The following is a 24951-nucleotide window of genomic DNA, read 5'->3' on the forward strand; positions in this document are numbered from 1 at the left end:
TGTTTTATTTCATACTTATGACTAATATTATGTACGTAATAAAACACGTTTAAATTCTTAGCAGCATTTTTTAAATCCCAGCAGTTAATTTATAAATCATAAAAATGCGTTTCCTGAAAAATCACTTTTTTTATCTTGTTGAGTTTTGAGAAAACGCTCCTTAATTACTATTGTAATCGTCTCGTGTGTACAGGTCTTCAGACTTTGGCATTATTGCTCCGCTGCCTTCAGGTTGACAGTTGACAGAAATGTTCCGACTTTTTAACTGTCACTAGTGTCAAATAAGTCAACAGTTAAATGGCCGAAATGGCGCCTTCTTTTTAGTCTGTTGTTGCACGTTGAAGAGTGGAAAAAACCGGGAAAACACCGTTTAGAATTAACTGATGTAAAATGGCTAACATAACACTTGATAAAGAAACGTTTCATAGGCGTTTGAAAAAGTTGTACACGGCCTGGAAGCAGAACGAGGGCGAGAATGGATTCTCGAAAATGGATGCTTTGGTTGCCACTGTCGGCAAAGACGACGAGTTTGTTTACACGAAATCCGGCGCTTTGCATACATGGCTGCTGGGGTACGAACTAACTGATACTATCATGGTAATTACCGAGAATAAAGTTAACGTCTTAGCTAGCAAGAAAAAGATTGACTTCCTAAAACAAGGGGAAGCCAAAGATGATAGTCAAGTACAGCTTAACTTAATAGTTAGAGACAAAGATAAAGATAAGGAGAACTTTAAGACACTTATAAATGCTATAAAGGAAAGCAAAGGGGGCAAAGTTGTAGGTCATTTCCCGAAAGATAATTATCCAGGACCATTTATGGAAAGTTGGCGAGCTACTTTAAAAAGTGAGAATTTTGAGCTGATGGATGCTAGTGCTTCGATTGCATACCTTATGGCCCCCAAGGAAGATTCAGAAATCACCACTATAAAGAAAGCTTGCTTGGTTACTGTGGATGTATTTACAAAATATTTAAAAGATCAAATTATGGAAATTATTGATTCAGATAAAAAAGTAAAGCACAGCAAATTAGCGGAAGGGGTAGAGGCTGCCTTGCAAGACAAAAAGTATGTGTCTGGAGTAGATGTCAACCAAGTAGACATGTGTTATCCTGCCATTATTCAATCAGGAGGAAACTATAGTCTTAAATTCAGTTCAGTCAGTGACAAGAATAATTTGCACTTTGGCTCCATTATTTGTTCATTCGGAGCTAGATACAAGTTGTATTGTTCAAATTTAGTCAGGACACTAATGGTTAATCCCACAGAAGAGCAACAAAACAATTATAATTTTCTGCTACAACTTGAGGAGGAACTTCTGAAAAAACTTGTTCCAGGAGTAAAGCTCTCTGAAGTGTATGAAACTGGCCTGGCATATATTAAAAAGGAAAAACCAAATTTAGTAGACAAATTCATAAAAAACTTTGGTTTTGCAATGGGCATTGAGTTTAAAGAGAGCTCTTTGATAATAGGCCCCAAATGCAATGCTGTACTTAAAAAAGGAATGGTTTTTAACCTGAACCTTGGTTTGAGTAACTTAGTCAATTCAGAAGCATCAGAAAAAGAAGCCAAAACCTATGCCCTTTTTATTGGAGATACTATAGTAATAAATGATGGGCAGCCTGCGTCTCTTCTCACCAACAGTAAGAAAAAAATGAAGAATATTGGCATATTCCTTAAAGATGATTCTGAAGAAGAAGAAAATGATGATGAAAAGGAAAATACTCCAAAAACAGAAGTGCTTGCGGGCAGATCAAGACGAACAGCAGTCTTAGAGTCGAAACTCAGAACCGAGCATACATCTGAAGAAAAAAGAAAAGAGCATCAAAGAGAGTTGGCCCAGCAACTAAATGAGAAAGCCAAAGAAAGACTTGCTAAACAGGGTGGTGCCAAAGGTGTTGAAAAGATTAGAAAAAGTAACATTTCATATAAGGGTGTCAACCAGATGCCTAGAGAATCAGAAGTTAAGGAAATGAAAATATTCGTAGACCAGAAGTATGAAACTGTTATATTACCAATTTATGGATTGGCTGTGCCATTTCATATTTCGACTATCAAAAATATTTCTCAGTCAGTTGAAGGAGATTATACTTATCTCCGTATAAACTTCTTTCATCCTGGAGCTACAATGGGAAAAGATGGTAATGATATATATTGTTGTTTATGTTTTTTTTTTTATTTTACTACTTGTAGTAACATTTAGTGACAAAGGTAGAAAACTTAATTTGTATATTTGTAACAGCTTTAGATCATGCCACAAGTGTATTACCGAATAGTACACTGGGAAAACAGCCCAATTAAATAAGAGCATTTTTTCAATACTTTTATCTCAAAAATTAGGAATTCTTGGTTTTTTTTTACATTTTAATTTACCATCCAATGACTCTTGAGCATGCAGGTATCACATTTAAAACATTCTCGAGGATATCCTGATAGATTTCATCTTTACTATAATAAGCCTTACCTTTATATATTTCTTTCATTTTCCATTCTTTGATATCCTACAGGTACCTATATAGTACAGGCCTCCAAGATTTCTCTGGTTTCTATTAACAATTGATCTAACTGGGTTTTGTTGATTGATAGCTATAAACAATGTCAAGATTTGAAGTACTGTCAAATTTCCTTTGTTTATTTCTTGGGAGTAAAAATAATCTAATTATTCAGGTGAAGAGTTTGGACTTATCTAACTTTTTAGAAACAATTCTTTCGACAATTATATGCAAATATAAATCCAGATAGTTGCAAACAAATTTATAGTAATTGTAGGAAAAAATTTGATACCTACAATCGGAAGATACATTTAAAGGTATAAAGTGAAACACATATCTGGTAAAATAAACATACAATTTACCATAAAATTACAATAGCTATTTTTGTCGAAATCCAAACAGACTTATAAAGGAAAATAGACTTCTGTGCATTACAATCAGTATAAAAGTCATTAAGCAATTGCAGGCTCCTATCTTTGTATTTATCTTCAAACTATTTAAAAATTTACATGTGATTAAAGGAATTTCAAGTAAATTCATTTGTACATCTAAGCTTAAGAGTGATAATTTCATCTTATTTCAATCCTGGATGAGAGATATATAAAATCAGTGAAAATATCAAGAAATAGTTACACTCCAAACCATCTACAATTGCAATCCTTAATCAATCTTATAGAACTAGCATTAATCTTAATTGAACACTTATTATATCTGAAAGTAACTTTAATATTACTTTAAAATTTTTTACTTATCTAGCCCTTAAGTTTTATAATCTGTTCCAACTCATATAAGAGGCATACACAGAAAAAATATTTAGAAATAAGTGTCCAAATTCTATATTAGGTTTTGGTCACTGCCATAAATTTTTTATTTATATTGTACACACATAACTTTGTTTCCATTCCTTTATGTTAAGCAATTAGAAACTATAGATCTAGGTCCATATACAGAGTAGAAGGATTTTACAAACTCACTTAATGCAAGTAGATAACAGCTAAACATATCAAAAACACAAAAAAAAATGATAAAATTAGCATTTCTCTGAGTAGGTTTTTAAGAGTATTGAATCCTATGTTAAAAATATCATATTGTTTCTTTATTTCATTATACAACTTGTTCATTATAGGAGAATTTAAATAATAGTTTGTATATGTACCATCCACATACACCACTGTTTATGAATAAAGTAATAGGGGCTCCATATAATAGAGCAATTCTCTAGAGTGGTTCTTACATAATACACAGAGTGTTCTAACACACTTTGGATTATTAAAATTTTTGCTGTTTGTGACATTAAATCCATACATTTTATATGCTTTGTTAACAATTTAACTGATATGCATTTAAAAACCAATCAACCAACTTGTGGAAATCCAAATATACTTTTAAAGGAAAGAGTTTTTTTAGGTCACAGTCAGTATAAAAGTAACTAAACAAATCAAATCAAATCGTCTATTTCCATTGACATCATAGCAATGTATAGGAATTGCCAATAAAAAACTACAATGCTAATAAAAATAGTATAAAATTATAAAAATATGAAAGGAAACAAATTTAGTCAATAAATCTATAGTTAAAGAACTCTGTCAATGAGTAAAAAAGAATGAGTAAAAGTTTGTATTTTATATTAATACAGTCAGCTAACAAATGCAGGCTTCTTGTCCTTCAATTCATTTGTATTTTGAGGGATTCGAAGTGAATTATATTTTTATCTTGTAGCCTCTATAATTAGCAGATATACGCAATAGAGTGGAGTGAAAATGGCCGATTTTTTTTATTTGTGAGATATGGCAATGCCTATATTTAAAAAAGTTGCCTTTTCAAACCGCTGATTGCTGCTCAAAATTTTGGCTTCCCAACGAGGCATGAATATTTAAAAAAAAAAATCAACATTTTTCCAAATTTCTATGCAGCTCTTCGCTTATTTCCTTTTAAAATTTTATTGAAACTAGTTTTTGAAAAGAAAATAACCCATAACTCACCACATGGAGGTGGCTGCAACTCGAGTTCCAACCGCCCGCCCGCCCGCATTTCACCACTATATATGCTCAACATTTTTTTAGTTCCCTAAAACTTTATAATATTGACTTTTTGTTTCAAATATTGGCAATGCGGCTCTAGAAGCTATTTTGGACCTTATATAACCATCACGTGCATCAAAGCCACAGACTGCAGTTGATGCTTCAGTTACCAATTTGACGCAGCGTTCCACTGCTTGTGAATGGCATGGAAACTTTAAAATGTCAATTTCACTTGGAACTTCTGAGATCATTTCCATAAGGCTGCTATCAGAAAGCGACGCTGTAAGGGGAGGCTCGGTAATTGTTATCAACTGCCAATCAATTAGGTCAATGTAGTCTGTGGCCTTGAAGTTTAATAAGGGTACCTTAAACTCACTTACTTTTAGTCCTAATGGCTTGTGTTGTCTACATTTTAGCAGTCTTCTTAAACCTGATTCTCTTTCTGCTTTTCTACTATCAGAGAGCATAGCTAACAACATATTTTCTGGGTGAGCGAAGTACCCGTTTCTTTAAATGACAGGATCAATAATATTTCTAATTTCTTCTGGTAAGAATCTGGATTTTTGAATAATTCCAAAAAAACATGTTTGCTGCCATGCCTACAGGAAGGTTTAGATTTTATTTTAAACCATGAAACAGCATACACTTTCATAATATATTGCATTAAAATTTTAAGATTTGTTGATGGATTTTCGGTACCAGCATATAATCTCAAAAATCGATTGGCTGTAGTTAACCACCTGGAATGATTCAATTTTCCTGGTCCTCTCTGCGACAAACTCAAAGAAATGTTTCCTGTTGAAATTGCAGTACAGATTTCATAAAGGTATTGCTGGTCGGTACTAAGTTCACTTGGAGTAATTGCAGGCAAAGTAGTTTCGATTTTTTCGAACGGCGCGTATGAAACCACTGCATCAACTAAAAAGAATTACACATTAAATCGCCCTGGTCCCATTGTCTCGAAGCGTAATACGATTAAAAACGAACACTTACGAATTTGAAGGTGGTAGACAATGGTACAGTGAAAACATCTTGTCGAACTTGCATTGTCTTATTTATTTAATGTAACACGACGTTTCGGTTAGTAAGTATCTCCAACCGTTATCAAGTGTAAACTGTCTGGTTGTCGTGGTGGCCTCGTCTCTGATTTGATTTGGACGCGTCCTTTGGGATGGTCCTACTTATTAGCTTCTTTGGATATCCATTCTGTTGTAGGTCTTTGTAGATGGTATCCACTTCAGTCTTGATATCCTCGTCGCTTCTACAGATGGTTCGAGCTCTATTGTAGAGGGATCTTATGATGCCTACTTTGGTGGTTGCAGGATGGTTGGACTCATAGTGAAGATACTGGCCCGTGTGTGTTGGTTTCCTATAAACTGAAGTTCGTAGATTTCCACCGACCTTTTTAACGAGGACATCTAGGAAAGGTAGATCTGAGTCCTTCTCTGTCTCCATCGTGAACTTGATTGTTGGTCTGATGTTGTTGAGGTCAAACAGAAAATCCTGAAGTGCTTTTTCCCCTTTGTCTCAGATGATGGGTGTCGCCCACGTATCGAAGCCAGAGCTTGGGTTTGCAATGGGAGGCGTCTATTGCATGTTCCTCGAACCATTCCATGAAGATGTTCGCTATTACTGGGGAAAGAGATGAACCCATCGGAAGTCCTTCGTCTTGGGCGTAGAATCTATCCTTGACCTGAAAGTAAGAATTACGAAGACAGATCTCCAAAAGTTCCATCACCCCGTCCAGAGGCAGTGTGGTCCGAGTTGAGAAAGCTGCATCCTTGCTTAGTTTGTCTCGGATGATGTTAAAAGACTCCTATGGGTACATTGGTGTAGAGACTTTCGACATCAAAGCTCACCAATCTGTCATTGGTCTGGACTTCGATCCCTCCAAGAAGGTCTACAAAGTGGGCAGAGTTTCGTACGAAAGACGCTGCATTTCCCTGGATCGGTCTAATGATCTCCAAAAGGAATTTCGATAGCTCTGATGTCGGCGAATTTCTAGAGCTCGTGATGGGCCGCAGAGGCATTTGCTCCTTATGAATCTTGGGTAGTCCGTATAGGTGTGGAGGTTTGCTATAATGTGGTGTCAGCCTAGAGCGTACCGCATCCGACAATGTTGAGGAGTACTTCTTAAGTGCTCTGTAAATTCGACCTTCTATGGTTGTCGTCGATCCTTAGATAGTAGCCTGTATTCGCCTTTGTTCAAAACTTCCTCAACCTTGTTTTCGTAGGTTTCCAGGTCCATGACCACAGTTGCATTGCCCTTATCTGCAGGAAGAATTTTGATGTTCTTTTCACTTTTGAGATTCCTGAGAGCTGATTCCTCTTCTTTGCAGTTTACACTTGATTACGGTTGGAGATACTTACCAACCGAAACGTCGTGTTACATTAAATAAATAAGACAATGCAAGTTCGACAAGATGTTTTCAACACTTACGAAGTCGGACAGCGGATTTTATATAGACTGTTACGAGCCCGCGTAATATAAAAAAGCCAATTTTGAAGGTCATTTGGGCAGCCAAAGGTGACGTCGTAGAAATTTGAAATTTTGCACACCAATTTGTAATAACAAAACGCAACTTTTCCGCATATAGGCATTTTAAGTTTAAAAAAAAAATTTTTCGGTCCACCCTAATACCCAAGCCTAACAGTTATATTTTCATCCAATTTGAATCCTGGACAAGAAATATATAAAATGAGTTAAAATATCCTTTTGGATTCAAACTTACATGTTACATATCTGAATAACATTTCTAAGGTTTAAAATATGAATTTATATAAAATAGATCTACTGATAAGTTGAAGGGCAGTTTTTTAAATTTAAAGTTTTTTTTTTCTACAAATAGTTTTTCACAATCGACCCCTTGATATCATATAAATCTTTTATAGTATTCTTTTCTAATAAATTTATTAAGTCACTATTAGCAGTTTTATGATCATAAAGTATGGTATGCTAATCTAATGTTATTTTGAGCTGTGAATATATTTAATAATATACATAGAAATGTATATAGAATTTGTATAATATAATATCAATTTATTTGGAAGATTGTTGTATGTACATGAACTCTCTGGATACTTTATACCAGATTTGCTTAAATGTCTATCAATACACTAGTGAAACTAATACAATATTAGAAAAATTGTTTGCTAAGAGTATAATGTATATTTTTACATGTTTTTCAGGTAATTTCCAACAACCAGAGGCAACATTCACAAAAGAAGTTACCTATAGAAGTACCAACACAAAGGAACCTGGTGAAATCTCTCCTCCATCTTCAAATCTGAATACTGCTTTCCGTCTCATAAAAGAAGTCCAAAGGAAATTCAAGACGCGCGAAGCAGAAGAGAAAGAAAAAGAAGATTTGGTTAAACAAGACAGTTTAGTATTGTCTCAGAACAAGGGTAATCCGAAGCTGAAAGATTTGTATATTCGTCCAAATATTGTCTCTAAAAGGATGACTGGAAGCCTTGAGGCTCATACAAATGGCTTTCGTTATACCTCAGTCAGGGGTGACAAAGTTGACATCCTGTATAACAATATTAAAAATGCCTTCTTTCAACCTTGTGATGGAGAAATGATTATTCTGCTACATTTTCACTTGAAGCACGCTATCATGTTCGGCAAGAAAAAGCATGTTGATGTCCAGTTTTACACTGAGGTTGGTGAGATTACCACGGACTTGGGTAAACATCAGCATATGCACGACAGAGATGATCTGGCCGCTGAGCAAGCTGAGAGGGAGTTAAGGCATAAGTTAAAAACTGCATTCAAGAGCTTTTGTGAAAAGGTAAAAAATTTACATTATAAACAAATAGCTTGTGAAAGTAGACATGTCTAGTTTTGAATTGAAGTTTAATCTTCACATTTAAATTGTCTAGGTTGAATCTCTAACCAAACAAGAAATAGAATTCGATACGCCATTCAGAGAACTAGGATTCCCAGGGGTACCCTTCAGGTCCACTGTTCTGCTACAGCCGACGTCTGGCTGTTTAGTCCATCTGACCGAATGGCCACCGTTTGTCATAACCCTTGAAGATGTCGAGCTAGTTCATTTCGAACGTGTTCAATTCCACCTTAAGAATTTCGACATGGTGTTTGTTTTCAAGGATTACCATAGGAAGACTGCGATGGTTACTGCGATTCCGATGAACTTGTTAGACCATGTCAAGGAATGGTTGAATTCTTGCGATATCCGGTAAGTTTATTAAAATAAATTAAAAGTACTGATTTTTCTGGTGTGTGTCATACCATGTTGGAATTTCTTAGGTTTTAAAAATGTTCTTTCTATTTAAGTAGTAGGAATGAGCTTGGAAACGACAATTCGATTATTTTTTAGAAAACAAGAGCAGGCTCCAACTTAAATTTAGCAATTTATTTCAGTTCTCTAGCATTTATAGTTACTTCACAATTAATTTTTAAAGTTCGAATAAATTCGCCATGTTTAATTTTTTCCTTGTACCAGCGCGGCCGGGATAATACGTCACAGGCGCCCAAGTGGACGCGACGACCGACGCTAGCATGTCGACCGCGCACGCTGCTTTGTTAATATTATTATGCATGTTTTTGCGGTTGTTTGTGTTTTTCAAAATGTCTGCTCCACTTACCTGCTATAAATATTGTATTGTATTTTAATAAGTTCATATGTACATATGTTCTATGTCGAAAAACGCCTTAGACAAGGAAAATGGTTGGACCGGTATTAGCCTATATTTACAATGTTAACGAAGTGAGCCGAATTTTTCTCGCATTATGGTGACACGCTTACTTGTTTTTGAGTGTATTTTAAGAGATTCTTGTTTTTTTTAAGTAGAATTTTTGGTTAAATCTATACTTTTTGGATATTACATCAAAGTGGGATGTTGTGTTTTGATTTAAATTTCGTAGGAAAAATAATTGCCAGATGACATTTTTGCAGATTTGGTGGCAAGCAGCTCGTTTCAGGTGCGTGATTACAGGTTTACTCATTTTCCTTATCTAAGAAAAATGCTTAGTTTTTGAAAAACAGGGTGTCAAAGTAAGAGTTTATTTTTAATTATTTTTGAATAGAATTTATAGTTTTAAAATATTTACGTTTATATAATGGGTAAGTTGTCTGACTGACCACGAACAAATCCCTGCTCCATTGTAATTAGTCAACAAGCAAAATACGTCAATAATAAAAGTTAAAAGTCAAAATGTCAACAAACAAAACCACCCTGTCAAAATAACGTCTGGGCACTAGGCTGTAGCTGGCTGGCTAGCGAGCGCTCTATAATACACCGTCGGCGTCTATGACGTAGCGCGTAATTGGGACGGAATCTCGGAAGGTATAAAAAACCCCAGACTAGCAGCCTTATAACTTTGCAAATACTTACCCTAACAACTTGAAATAAACGTCATTGTTCTTATAAACTTATGTTGTATTTATTTTTGGGAAAATATATATATATTTTTTTAAATTTCCCAAGCCCATTGTCTTAAAAAAAAAACAAATGTATTCATCAATGAAACTACAGCAAATTACAGAAAAGAACTTACAGTAATTTATGTTGTTTACAAAGGAGAAATCATTGGAACTGAACTATTATATTCGACGTTACATTTAGCTTTTATCCGTAAAAAACGTATAAAACTTTTTACCCCAAATAAACGGTTATCCTCCTGAAACCCGAGCTTTTTCAAATCACTATTAAAAAAAAATACAGTTAGGGTTGATTTTGGAATAAAAAACAAGTCTTTAATTTTTTATTTTCTTTATTTTTTTGTTTTTAAAGAAAACAATAGGTGCAATAAAATGAACATTTTAGTGAAATTCACAAAATATTTTAGTTTTTTGGTTACACCCTGGATTCTATCTATCCTATCAAAAAGAGGGCAGATTTTAAAAACTTTATCAGCCATTCGCGTTAATTTTCGGAAATATATCACCTTCAAATTACATCCAATTTAAAAATATCTAAAACTTGTCATGGTACTAGCAATACTACTTATTTGAGCTTAACCTCAGTTATTTTAGCCCAGTTTTCAGAAATTTTAGGCAAGACATCATAATTGAAATTCCAAAAAAAGATCTTACTTCATCGGCATAGGTTTACCTTTGCCTTGTAAAAATCTAATATTTTTGCAATTGCAAATATTTTGGAAATCTGAATTTCCAAAATTAGTGATGTCAAATTCTCGAGCACGTAATTTAAAAGAATGTTCCCTGAGCACGAACGAGCATGAACGAGAATAAACAAGCATAAACGGAAATAAACCTAAAAATTTATGTTTGGGATGTGGTAAAGTATTCAAAAACTTATTTTTCATGATTTTTTCTCAAAATGCCTAGAAAAATGCTCAATATTCTCCTAATGCTTTGTAAAATACCTGAATTATTGTTCTAACTTTATAAAAACTTTAACATCATAATATTCATAAATCCGGATAGAATAAGAATATTCATCATAAATAACCAAATATTATATCTAAAGGGGTTTTTAAAGAATATACAAGAATTTATGTTACCGATCAGGTTTGATATTATATTCTTAAAAACTGAGCATAGTTTGTGTGCTATGCTATGTGAATACAAATACAAAGTAGGTAAAGTAACATGAAAATAACATGAGAAATGTTTTATGACGTAAGAAGTAAAAAGTAACTGGAAAAAAAGCTTTATATAAAAAAATAAACTGCAATCTGCAATAAACCAAAAACACAGTTTTAACCTAACTCAGGTACTCTAATTGTTCCAAGGATTGAGGTTGGTTTACCTCCATTGACGTTGATTCACCTTGTCTTCGGGACTCTGGCCATCAGATTAAGGTTACAGGCAATATGGCTTAGCATTCCCGCTCTCTTCATCGTCAAACGATTTCGACGTTTAGTTCAAATGTTATATATTATTTATAAGGTGAAGGTATAGGCAGGTAGTTACTTTTCACAATTTCACTGCCTTTCAACAAATGAACCCTTACATTATCTGAACATTTTAGACACTTTTTCAAATGATTTGTCATTCGTGTCGCGTGGCGACTGTATTCGCCATCACAAAACTTTCATACATAAACATCTTTACCATCTCGTTTTTTATGCGAAAAGAAATCAAATGATTCGCATTTTCTTCTAGGCATAATGCAATAACTTTTCCGGGGGGAACAATAATTTAATAGGATAGACACCAGACACAAACACTCACTGACCCTTTCCCAACAAATCCAAAGTGTTGACTAAATTAAATATCAAAAATAAAACATCTTAAATTTTGTTAAACGCAACACAAAATAAACAAAAAATGCATAAATAACATGCAAAAACTACAGCCGGCATTGCTACAAAAGAGACCGGCCGTAATATTCGGGGAACCGCCGCTGTCGGCGCTGCTTTGTCTTTGTGATTGATGCTGTTGCCTGCGCCGACAGTAGTTTTTGTAAATAAAGCGCGCCGAATACGGAATCGTGCTGAAAATTCTCTGGCGAACGTTCGCGCGCGAGAGAACGATCTATCTTGCGCGCACGAACGATTTATCGGGCGCGAACGTGCGCGAATATCCGCCATAGCATAACGTTCCTTCATTTACATCACTATCAAAATACATGTCCATGTAATCCCCGATTTTCCACTTTTGTCTCTCATAAACTGTGTCTTTGTTCTCAAGAAAAAAAAGTGCCCATTTTTTACTATGTAAGCTTCTTAGAGCTGTTTGTAGACTTTTGCTCAAGAATTTTCCTCCTAGTTGCATTTAAGGGCTCGTCATCGGAATCATATGCAGATGATAAATTTATGTCCTCACAAACTGCGTTAGCTATAGGTCATAAAATTCTTTTCATGTGGCTCAATTGAGGCATCATCATCATCGTCATCGTTTTCCAAGCATTCCAAAAGCTTTTCATTATCTTCCCTCGGTCTTAAATAAGTTTTGTCGCCAAAAATATCTAAAGGAAAAATTATAGACAAATAAAAATTTGTATGCTCAACGACCCGACGTCCATCAAAATGGACGTAGTTTTTTCGGTAAGAAACAAAAAAGTTAATACATATTTGTTATTACTCTTAAAGTGCTTTTATCCTTAGTCTAGATTAAAAACTGCAAGGGACGTGTAAAAAAAGCGACATAACTTATTATTTTATTTACTTACCGTTAATTTTTGTTTTTTGAAACGACGCCATTGTATACTCGTCTTTACGATATCGATATTTACTAGTAAATGAGCAAAGAAATAGTTTTGTCCACTACGATGGACCGTGAGAGTTAGCGCTGCAAATTCAATTGTTAACATGCGTGTCCATTTAAATCTACGCCACGACTCAGGAGGTTATATTATTTATTTTTACGTTCCAATTTCCTAGATATTCAGAAGGTGTTCAGTCACTGAACTGGGCCAAAATCATGAAAACTATTACCGATGACCCCGAAGGATTCTTTGATAACGGAGGCTGGACCTTCTTGGATCCTGAGTCTGATGAAGAAGGGGCGGCAGAGGAAGAATCGGAAGATGAAGACGAAGTTTACGATCCGAGTGATTTAGAGTCCGGTTCGGAGGAAAGCGATGAAGATTCCGAATATTCCGAAGGCGATACCGAAAGTGACGATGCTTCCGGTGAAGAAGATTTAGGTAAGTAGTTTTGATTTATATTGCATATTCAATACGAGGAAATAGCATTTACATGATGTTCGGATTAGGGAAGATAATTATTTTAGGATATCCAACACAAAAATGGCACTTCTTTTCGGTATAAAGAAAAAATGATATAGTAAGCAAGGGAGGAAATAAACAATGCCAAAATACCAAATGAGTCTTGGGCTTTATCCTCTTTCTCTTCCTAGTTCAGTATTTTACTATTGAAATCGAAAATACATTGTTATCATTAAAAAGCAAAAAGAGAAACTCATTTAAGTGCCAAAATATTTATTAATTGCTCAATTGCTAATAATTAAAATGTTTCTGGCCTTGGTTCCTAAGATCTTACGCTACTCCTACTGGACAATATAATACTCTTTATTTAGCACTTGGCAAATACATTCAATTTGCTAAATTTAGTAGTATAAAAATAATTGAAACCTATCTATGTTATACATAAAGTGTACACCACATAACACTAATTAAATAAGTGATCTTTAACATTCTGAGTAAATAACTTTAGATTACTTGGGTTTTTGAGTTTTAATAAAAGAAAGTTAAAAACTTGCAACTTTTCCAAAAACTATGATTTATCTAATAAAGTTGTTCTAGTTGTTTTTGATATATAATAATCATTTCTTGGCCTTGTTGAAAGTTGGTTTTTATGAAGTTTTTCTTTAAAAAATTTTGCAGATGTAATGCTATAAAAAACAGTGCTTTGTTTGATAAGTTAATCTTAAATTTTCCTTATTATTGAATATTTCGCTTTAGAGGAAGCTGTTTTAATATTTGTAGGATCTGATTGATAGGTATATATTTAGTACAGTTAAGAACAATTTGCATTACTTTATTTTGTTAAAGTTGTTTTTGATTTATATAATCCTGACAGCTTGATATAAGTAATGAGGAACAGTAGTTAAGGGACGGTGTATTGTGTACTAACATTTTAGTCCATTGATTCCTTTATTCCAAATATTTTATTTCAGTGATAAACTGAAGTTTTGATTTATTAATTTCAATACTTAAACTGTGACGTAATTTTTTTTATAGTTTGTTTTGGTACCTATTAGCATACACTTTGATTCATTTAGTTTTCATTTATTTTTACAAAACCATTGATACAAAAAATTGAATTCTGAATTTAAAACATTGGTAGCTTCCATGTTGTCTGCAAATAAATTCATGACAGAGTTTTGTAAAACAGTATAGGTATCGTTTATATAAATAACGATCAAGAACACTATCTTGTAGTGCACCTATCATAGTTCCTAATTTACTTGAAAATCTTTATCATACAGGGTGTTACTTAAAGGTATGTCATAATTTAAAAGGGACATTCCTGGACCAATTCTAAGTCGAAAAGTTCATATAAACATGGGTCTAAAATGCTTAGTTTTTAAGATACAGGGTGTTAAAGTTTTATATTTTTTTTTAATCAAGCTAACTTGATTTATTTCCATAATTTTTAAAGATGCATTTTATGCATAAAAGACGTTTTTTTAATTAACGATTACACCCAAACGGTAAGATTTACAGCAAAAGTCATGGAGGAATTTTTGTTTATAATTGATTGATAATTAAGATAAAATCATAATTTTTTTCGTAAGTCAATGGCGTAGTATTTTTTTTTTTGTAAAATTGTATTAAAAATTCATCATAGCTACGCCACTGGTTGCTAAAAAAAAGTAGATGAACATCTAAAAAATGTGTTTTTATGCCGATATATCCTGTGCCAAAATTCAGTTCAATATTTTAAACCGTATTTGAAAAATGTATTAAAAACGAAAAAAAAATAAAACTTTAATACCCTGTATCTTAAAAACTAATCATTTTAGGACCCATGTTTATATGAACTTTTTGACTTAAAATCGGTCCAGGAATGTCTCTTTTAAATTATGACATTCCCTTAAGTAACACCCTGTATACATACTTTATTATACCTCTTATCCAGGTAATTTTTAATCCAGTCCAAATCTATATTACACACCTAAAGGCAACAGATTTTCAATAATAATATTATGGTTTATTGTGTCAAAAGCACGTTGAAGATCCACGAATACAACTAATAACTAATTTGTCTTCGTTAATGTCCTTCTGATTGTCCAATATATAACGTTAACCAGTTATGTTGTTCATTTGTCGCAACTGTTTGCATAAATTTATTGTTCAAAAATCTTTGGATTGGTTACCTCATTACATTATTACACTAGTTTGTGTGTTACATATTCAACATGTTTTTTCAAATTAAAATATTTTCATCGAAGAACACACCCAAGTAGTAACATAATTTATATTAATTATACTCAAATTTGGAGCATTTTTCTGTTTTAAGTAAAAAGGTATGAATTTGTTTTCTCTAAGTTAAGGGAGAGTAAGCTATGGTCTAGCCAGTTCCTAATATTAATTAATGCCTGCTGAGTTTTAATAGTGGTATATTCCCAGTTATCTCCAGTTATAATTGTTGCCGTATTATCTGCGAAATAAAATATATAGTTATCATTAAAACTGGCATATCATTTATATAAATGTTAAAAAGGAAAGCATAGTTCCTGGCGACACACCAAATGTTACCTCCAAGGAGTTATTTAATTCTCCTGATATTTTCGTTCTTTGGGTTCTTTCAGTTAGAAATGAATTAAATAGGTTATTTGTAACTCCTCTGATACTGATTTTTTTTGAGGGTTTCAAGCAGAACTTGGTGTGCCACACTATCAAAGTCCTTTCTCAGGTCCACAAAAACACCCAAAACCTCTTTCTCCTTATCCAGCCCTATTGTAATCTTTCACCATCCACAATGCATCCTATGTGCTGTCATTCTGTTCGAAAGCAAATTGGTTTTTTTGCCAATATATTAGGCTTATCAAGAAATATATTTATTTTATATAAAATGCATTTCTCTATGACTTTACTTATGGAACTGTCCAGAAATACAGATCTATACTTGGCTATTTTACTTTCTTAGCTGGAATAGTAATTGCACTTTTTAAAATTGATAGTTTTGTTTAATTGTTTGTTTTATTATTAATTTAAATAGTAGTGATGTGGTTCAATAATTCATTGTTTGTTATTGGAGTAAAAAAATGTCCTGTGACGAAGTTTCCCCTTTAGCTTGTTTTTTATTTTTCTAATATTTTACCGGTTTCTTTCAGTATCATAATTTCAATAAATTCAGAACCAGTTACTCAATTTGGGGTCAGTGATTTTATGATTTTTGTTATTTAATATGGTTCTAATTTAATTTGTGAATCTTTAACATTTTAGATGATTTTTGTTCAATAATAGTCATGTTTTGATTTTCTTATTAATTTTGTTAATTCATTTCTATACTTTTTTTGTACCTATTTAGCATATTAATAGAACCATTAATTTTGCACTGTTTTTTAGGAACTTTATTTTTGTAATTGCCCCTAAAAGGTCCATGATCCAAGGTTTAAGTATTTTTTTTAATTTGTAATTTGTTTTTTTTTTCATATGTACTAAAATTCGTAAGATTTTTTTCTATGTAACTGCACAGTGTGCCCTTTTAAGTTGGAGTTTTCCTGCTAAGATCTAAAACATATGAGAACTGTGTATTTTTTTATAGGTTCTGAGGAAGAGTCGGGCAAGGACTGGTCTGATTTAGAAAGGGAGGCAGCCGAAGAGGATCGCGAGAGGACTTATGAAAGCTTTGACGGCGATCGCCAAAGGAAGGGAGGCTTTGGGTCTAAGGATAAAGGGAAATCTTCAAGTAGCAGCAAGCATTCCAGCTCGAAGCACAGCTTAAGTCACAAGAGCAGCTCGAGCAAGCACAACAGCGGTAGCCGAGACAAAGGTAACTGAACAATCAAATTCTTCGTTTTGGAGTAATGGGCATGTTGAAAAACATCATTTTTTTTTTTAACATCCTGCACATTTTTTAAAAAACGGTGAAATAGGTGTTGACTCATTTTATTCCAGGAATATTTGTGCAAATTTTCAACGTTCTAACCTTCTTGTTTTTGAAGTTATGGGCATCTTGAAAAAAATGCTTAGGAAAAAATCACTTTACTCAAAAAACAATTTTTTTTTCAACATCCTGTGCATTCTACAAAAAACGCTGAAATAAGCGTCCAATCATTTTATACGAGGAATATTTATGCAAATTTTCAACATTTTAACCTTCTTGGTTTTACAGTTATGAGCATATTGAAAAAGATGTTTAGGAAAAAATCATTTTACTCAAAAAACAATTTTTTTTCAACATCCTGTGCATTTTCCAAAAAACGCTGTAATAGGTGTTCACTCATTTTATTCGTGGAATATTTGTGCAAATTTTCAACATTTTAACCTTCTTGGTTTTACAGTTATGAGCATATTGAAAAAGATGTATAGGAAAAAATCACTTTTCTCAAAAAACAATTTTTTTTTCAATATCCTGTGCATTTTTCAAAAAATGCTGAAATAAGTATTCACTCATTTTGTTCTTCGTGGAATATACAGTGGTGGCCAACTAATTAAAAACGATTTAAAAAAAATACTTTATTCAATGTTTCAGTTCTTTAAAATAAATTAAAACCAACTTGTTGTAAAATTTTGATTGTTCATCACAACAGCAATATATAATTTATTTATAGACATTCCACTAAGAAATTTGTAAGGAATGCAGAATATATACAAAATTTATAGATAACACAGTTGGCCATCTACTTAGAAGCGACGAACATAAACGCGCGTATAGTTCATTTCAAACCTTTGTACTGGTAACAATTTGTGTTTTTTGTATCTACAAGCCTTGTCTTTGTGTCTTCCACAGTTTAAAATGGGTAGAAAAAAAAGTTATGATCCGTCAATGCGTAAAATAATTTTTACGCTAAGGGAAAGAGGTTGGACTTATAGTAAAATAGCTGACCATCTAAAATGTAAAAAAAATGGTTTTCTATGCACTCAAATACATAAAAGAACATAAAACGTACGAAAATATTCCACGCAAGAGAAGATCTAAAAAAACCAGCCAACGAGCTGATGAAACTATTGTTCGAATGGCTAAAATGAATCCATTTTTAACCTCCAACCAGATTAAAGAAGAACTTTCTCCAGCTATCGCGATATCATCACGAACTATAAGAGGACGACTTAATGAGGCCAACCTATTTGGACGAGTATCCCGCAAGAAACCACTGCTAAAGAAGAAAAATCGCCAGGCTAGATTAAAATTCGAGTTATTATTCGAGTTACAGTTATGAGCATATTGAAAAAGATGTCCATGGAAAAAAATCACTTTACTCAAAAAACGATTTTTTTTTCAACATCCTGTACATTCTTCAAAAAACGCTGAAATAGGTGTCCACTCATTTTATTTGAGGAATATTTGTGCAAATTTTCAACATTCTAATCTTCTTGTTTTAGAATTAGAATTTTTGTTTTTTAATAATTTTAACAGGACTGTGCAGATTACTTAAATTGGTTACAAAAATCCCTAAAACCCCTGTTTTACATACTTACGTGTCCTGACGATTTAATATTAAATCTTTCATTATCCCTTACGCTCCCGAGTCTACTTTTTTTAGAATTGTGAGACAAAACTTTACGCCAATGCTTACTTATTATGACCTCATTAGAGATCCTAATTTTTTTCAGAAAAAAAAATCACATTTGATAAGATTTTAGGGACTCTCACGATTGTGTTGGATAGGAGTCAAAATGATACTGGCACAAATGTGAAAAAAACGAAAAATATATTGAAAATGTTTATTTCTACGAAAATACACTACTTAACATGAAATGTTTTGAAGCAATTTTGGTTTTTTTTGTAAACATTACACTTAATACATTTGATTCTTGATCTACTTTGACAGGATTCCAGGCGACAAGTGTTGGGATTTTTTTGATCCTCATGTATTGGCCAATGATCAAACCCATCGAATCTTTTATCTTCACAAGGTAGAGGTGTATATCTTACCTTCTTGGCAGAAGGTTCTTCATTTTCATCCGTTTGAGCGTGTTCATAGTTTAGATTTCTTTTTTTTTGTTCCACAAACCATGAATTCTCCTAATGCTAGTGGAAACTGCAAAAAATCTAAGATTTGCTTTGAGCTATATCCATTTTTTTTACAGTCATTTCGATATTCCATCCAGCTATTCACAATAGCTATGTCAAATAAGTGTAGAATGGTTTTAAATGTCCATTTTCGGGTTTTAAAGTATGTTCGATAAGCCTCAGTCATTTGATCACAAATATCAACTCCGCCCATTTTTTCATTATAAACTTTAATTACATTTGGACAGGATACTTCTATATGTTTTTTTGTGTTTTTATCCCGTCTCTGAACAGTTTTTACTGGTTCTATTCCAAAAGCCGTAGATGCCATGACGACTAATTTGTTATCTTTCCATTTTGTCAAACATACTTTCGTATCATTTTTTACGTGCACTTCTGCGTCGCCTCTTTTTATAGTAGCATCTTTTTGAAATACACATCCTTTTACTCTGTTTGTCATTATGGTTCCCGTTCCTTCTATTTTTAATTCTTTTAATTTTTCAAATGGTATTGTGGAAAAATATCGGTCAAAAAAAATAAAGCTTCCAGGTGGCAAGGTTTGTATTAAACGAAGAATAACTGATGGCCCTAAACCAAGTTGTTTATCTGGCAATGGCGTTAAGGAACTCTGGTATATTTCGAAGTCCAATATTGTACCACAAGACGTTATAATGACAAAATTCTTAAGTCCAACCGGCCTTTTTTGACAAATTGACGTATAGGGCATCGTCCTAAAAAGGGTATCATTTGCTCATCAATTGAAAAACAACCATTCTCTGGCCTGTGCATTTCAAGATATCTGATGATTCTTCTTTTTGATATCATCCGATACTGATAGATTATCGACTACGTGAAAATTCGTTCGAAGTTTATAAAACCTGTCACGCGCCATAACATTAGCGATGAGAGGTAATCGATATTTGATACTCCAGTAAAGGTGGATTCTAGGAAACTTAAAACATCCCATAATTGCATGCATACCAAAAAATTGCCTAATTTCTTCATCAGTCAATTTTGAGTGATTTCTCTACCATGTTGTTGCAAGTAATACTGAGAAGTTAACGCTGCCCCCATTTCAAAAAACTCATCATTGAAATATCTACTAAAATAACCCCATGGACTCAATACTGGCTCAGGTTCATGGTTATCAAACATAGTAGGGATTCCTTTGCCTTCAAATGGCTGCTTTACCCATGTTGGAGCAGAAGACTTTTTTTGGCTGGTACTAGATCTAGGCGCGTCCTCGTCGCTGCTGCTTTCGGACTCTTCATCTTCCGATAAAACGCGTTCGGGTGGAGCAAAAAATTCATCATCATTATCGCTTTCCACCTCGAAATCTGACTCAAGGTCATCAAGGTTCATTCATACACGTCATCTGGATTGGCTGCGAGCCTCTCCAAGTTCAATAGTCTCTTGGGTCTTAGAAAAAACATAACTATTAAAAAACGGTACCGAATTTTTTTTGTATTGGTTGGCTCACAGCTGTTACAATTGTAATACAGCGACATAATACGCACTTCTAAAAATATATTGAAATATTTTTGAGCTTATTAAGGAAAACAATGCATTACTTAAATAATTTGACATTAAAAACACGGTTTAAATTAATTTTAGTTAAAACTTCACGTTATTCGCCATTACAAGTCACAAGAATTCGAAAAAACAAAAAAAAAAACGGTAATTCATGCTCCTCTGTCGAAGTCAAAATGGCTACTAAATCCAGCCCTGCGTTAAAAGCATAAAGAGGTGTCTTGCACAATCGTGTCTATCGTTTTGGACAGTTAAAATATCATTTTGATGTTTATATCCCATGTTAATAAGACTCACACAATTGTGACATGTTGGATCGTAAGGGTTATGATACACATTTCTCTCCTAAACTCATCATATTTAAATAAAAAACACAACGAAAGTTTTATATTACCTAAGGTCTATGATTTCTCTAATATTCTACTCGTAATTTACTCTAGATCGAGACAGAAAAGACAAAGGAAAAAGTTCATCCAGTTCCAAGCACCATTCGTCAAGTCACAATTCTTCACGTGACAAAGATAAGAGTCGTCACAGCTCATCGTCGTCGAAAGATAAAGACCGTCATCATTCCTCATCCTCAAGCAAAAAGAGGAGCAGAGATCACAGCGGAGATAGAGATAAGTCTAAACGGCACAAGAAATAAGTCGAGGTACAATAATTGTGTCGTTAACTATCTGGTTTGCCTTACATGTTTTTTTTTTGTTCAATCCAGTGATATAATTTTTTTACAATTCAAACCAATAGTTAACATTTAAGGAGTTAATTTGTTTCTCGTAGGTTTTAGGTTTAATAGTTTTACATACGCGAAACAATGTTTACGCCCGTTTTTTACTGTAACAAAGGATCGATGCTGTAAAATGCCACTGTTTCAGTTATTGTAAATGTGTATGTTAATTTTTTCTACCTGTAGTTTTAAGATAACCAACCTTCATGTCAAACGGAAATACTGAGTGGATTAGATCTTTTAATGTATGTATTATAAATTTCTGCAAGTTTCTAACGGCCTTTTTTTGCTTCTGTATCATCTACTTCGAAGCCCAACGGTGACTTAAAGATATATACAGGGTGTCCGGAAATTACGCGATTTCGGTGGGCGATTCTACATGAAAAATTAATGCACCAAATTTTTTTGAAAACTCTAAATTAAGGAAGATACAGGGTGTTTTGTACGGATTTTCGCCAAATTTTGCATGTATGTTACTAGTGTTTCTTTGTATTCACCCTATTGATTTGACGCTAGTCGTCAATCAAGTCAAGTCAAAAAGGCTTAAGCTGTCCTTCACCTTAGAAAAATGACTTTTTTGTTTTAATCTTTTTATATATTTGGATGTCAAATTAGTAAAGGGCATCAAAATATCTTTTAGAAAGGTGTTCTTGTTGCATCATCGTTTCACTGGTTCACAATCTCAAAGATTCCGTTACATAGATACAACCCGAGCTAATAGTCCTAGAGACAGTAGTAAAATTATGTATATGCCTGTGTCTTTTTTAGGGCAAGATGGAATAGCCCGTATTTATAAAACTGAAGCATTTACTTTGAAGTAAAAGGTACAAGCAAAAGGTAGAAATAAAAGGTTTTGCTCTAATTCGTATTCATAATCTCTACCTCTTCCTTACAAGCAAATACTTCGGGAAAATAAAGTAAAAGGTACAGAGATTAGCGAATTCGACAAGACATTGGCCCGTATTAATAAAAGTGAAGCTTTTGCTTATAAGCAAAAGGTAATGCTCTGAGCAAAAGCTAGAAGCATAAGGATTTACTTCTTTACATATGAATAACGATAACGTTTTACTCACGAGCAAATGCTTCATAATAATGAGCAAAAGGTGGCGAAAACCTCAGGTCGAGACTTGTTTAATTTCATGTGATTACGTTTGGCTGAGACTAATAAGCTGGTTCCTTTGTGCCTGTGCTTTCATCTATATTTCTTGTTACTCAAGTAGTAAAAAAAAGCAAAATGACTTCTAGTGAAGAGGAAGTTGAACCACAGAGTAATATTAGTGAATTGAATTTTATTGCAAAGGAGATAGCCTCATACCCTGAAATTTTGATGAAATCACAAATTCCAAGCGCAAAGAAAAAGACAGACCTAGCAGTCGAAAGAATTACAGCTAAATATGAAGCTTTTTTTGGAAAGAAAATCGAAATCATCAAGTTAATGAAGAAAGTTAATAACATGAAAACAAGACTAAAGAAAAAAACAGATATTAATAAGACCGGAAATCGAAAAATAAAGTTATTGGACTGGGAAAAATTGTTGTTCAAAGCAATGGAAGGTGATCCAAATCCGACAGTTAGTAGAATTGCAGGTAAGAGTTTTAATTTTGTTGATTTTTTTTTCTTAAATATGAAAAACTACTGTGTTTGCGTAATCGATTTTTGAGCTAAAGTCAGTTTATTGATCTTCTTTATGAAAACGAAGGACGGATTATTAAAACTGAGTGTCATGCCATGTCAAAAGTCAATTGTAATTTGATTTCTAGCCACTAGTTTTCAAGGCAACAATAAATACTTCTCAATTTAATCTTCTGTGCTTGACTTTTTTTCTTTTGTGCCATTTCGACGTCTTTACAGGGGTTTTCACCTAAAACTCCGACCTCCGATTTTCCATAAATGAACAGAGATAATTTAGTTAGGTAAAAAGTAGTTGATAACATGATAACGGTCAAATACAATTTTTGCAAGGACAATTTATTAATCGATATCAGGGACCTCGTAATTACGAAATTTTATAAGTATTATGTACATCCAATTTATAGACGTTTTTGTCATTTACCCTAACTCGGTCGGGTCACTCGTGTGTTTGTAATTCTAACCTAATTTTTCAACAATAAAACTTTTATCACCCTGCAAATAAAAATATTTTTATAGGGGCCAAATCTTGAGGCGTGTTACAAGAAAAAAGTAAAACTGCTGAAAATGAGAGTTCGTCATCATCAGTAACAGAAAGTAACAATCCTGGCAAGCAAAACTATGCATATTCCAGCGTTTCTGCCACACAATCCTCAAAAAGAAATGCATTAGCGACATACGAAACAGACGAAACAAGAAGTTTGACCACTTCAAAGCTGCAGCGCTTGGTATTATTAGAACAACTGAAAACCACCAGGGTGCAGAGGGAATACTACAATGTGAAACTTCAAGAAATAATGGAAAAAAGTGGAAATACTGAAAAAATTACAGCTGTAGGTTCCTTGACATATCTGGACTTGTAAACACTTTTTTTGGACATAGTTGAAGTATTTTTTCATTTTGTTTTTGTTATTACTACATTAGAATTAATTAAAATATTAGAAACCATAATATAATGGTATTTTTTTGTCCAGTATTTTGTAAACAATAAATTTAAAATAAAAAACATATCTTAATTTCTTTTCAAACAAATAATTTATAACATACATATTCCTTACTAACCGATGAACAGAATGAAATGAAAATAGTAATTTCATCGAACCCTTTATCATATTTACTAACAATAAAAAAAAAATAAGCGCTTCTTTTCAAACGGAATCATTTAGGTATTTGTAACATGTTTTTTACTAAACTGTGTGACACAAAGATGAGTGTTTCTAAACGGAAATAATATAAGCTATTACATAATTAATACTAACCTAGGTGACACATGGATCAATTTATTAGATATTCATATCGTAGATTATATCAGCTAAATTTTGTCTCACTTCCTGTCCTCGAATACGAACATGGTCGTCTTCTAAGTCAACAAAATCGTTTTCATTATTATCAATAAAGAGTTCGTCTTCTTGAAAATCTTCATCTCCCAACGTTTTTGCAATGTTGTGTAAAATAAAACATGATATAATAATATTTGGAATATTTTCACTTTTAACACGACAAACATACTTCAAGATTGGAAATCGACGTTTAATTTGCCCAAAGCAGCGCTCGATAATTACTCTTTCTTGTTTCAAAAGATTATTGTAACTCCTTTTAGTTGGATTATCGGGATTGCGAAATGGAATCATGAGCCATGGCTCGATTCCATAACCTTCGTCTCCAAGAAGTACGCTGTTCCTTGTTCTTGCCATAATTTGCCGAACTTTAAACCGAATTTTTCCAAATTCTGCTGTCGTGGACCGATCCTGGCCAACTTACATCAACACTAGTGAACATACATTTGGCGTCACAAGTTGCTTGCACGTTAAGCGTTGCTTTTCCTTTCCGGTTGATATACTCATCACCATGAAAACTGGGTTTTTCTATACCGATATGCGTACAGTCTATGGCACCAATTGCAGTTGGGAAACGATATTTATTTTGCCATAAGTCCTTTGCTTCCATTATAGCATTATGAGAAGTAGGA

The 24951-nt window shown here is 33.3% G+C and overlaps 1 protein-coding gene across 1 annotated transcript; it reads left to right on the forward strand.

The window, feature by feature from the left end:
- The first annotated feature begins 281 nt into the window (after nucleotides 1-281).
- Nucleotides 282-21629, forward strand: LOC126745755 (FACT complex subunit spt16). The gene is made up of 6 exons (XM_050453739.1): nucleotides 282-2140; nucleotides 7702-8306; nucleotides 8398-8714; nucleotides 12830-13095; nucleotides 16685-16912; nucleotides 21067-21629. The coding sequence occupies exons 1-6, from the start codon at nucleotides 391-393 to the stop codon at nucleotides 21270-21272; spliced, it is 3372 nt and encodes a 1123-aa protein (XP_050309696.1). The 5' UTR covers nucleotides 282-390; the 3' UTR covers nucleotides 21273-21629.
- Nucleotides 21630-24951: the final 3322 nt, after the last annotated feature.

Source organism: Anthonomus grandis, chromosome 16, assembly GCF_022605725.1.
Source record: "Anthonomus grandis grandis chromosome 16, icAntGran1.3, whole genome shotgun sequence".
NCBI classification, from domain to species: domain Eukaryota; kingdom Metazoa; phylum Arthropoda; class Insecta; order Coleoptera; family Curculionidae; genus Anthonomus; species Anthonomus grandis.

What these genes read in the sequence shown, in the direction of transcription:
- LOC126745755 (XM_050453739.1), top strand. Translation starts at nt 391, where the DNA reads ATGGCTAACATAACACTTGATAAAGAAACGTTTCATAGGCGTTTGAAA. An exon ending in TTCCGGTGAAGAAGATTTAG is followed by an intron (nt 13,096 to 16,684) that starts GTAAGTAGTTTT and finishes ATTTTTTTATAG; the next exon opens with GTTCTGAGGAAGAGTCGGGC. An exon ending in CAGCGGTAGCCGAGACAAAG is followed by an intron (nt 16,913 to 21,066) that starts GTAACTGAACAA and finishes AATTTACTCTAG; the next exon opens with ATCGAGACAGAAAAGACAAA.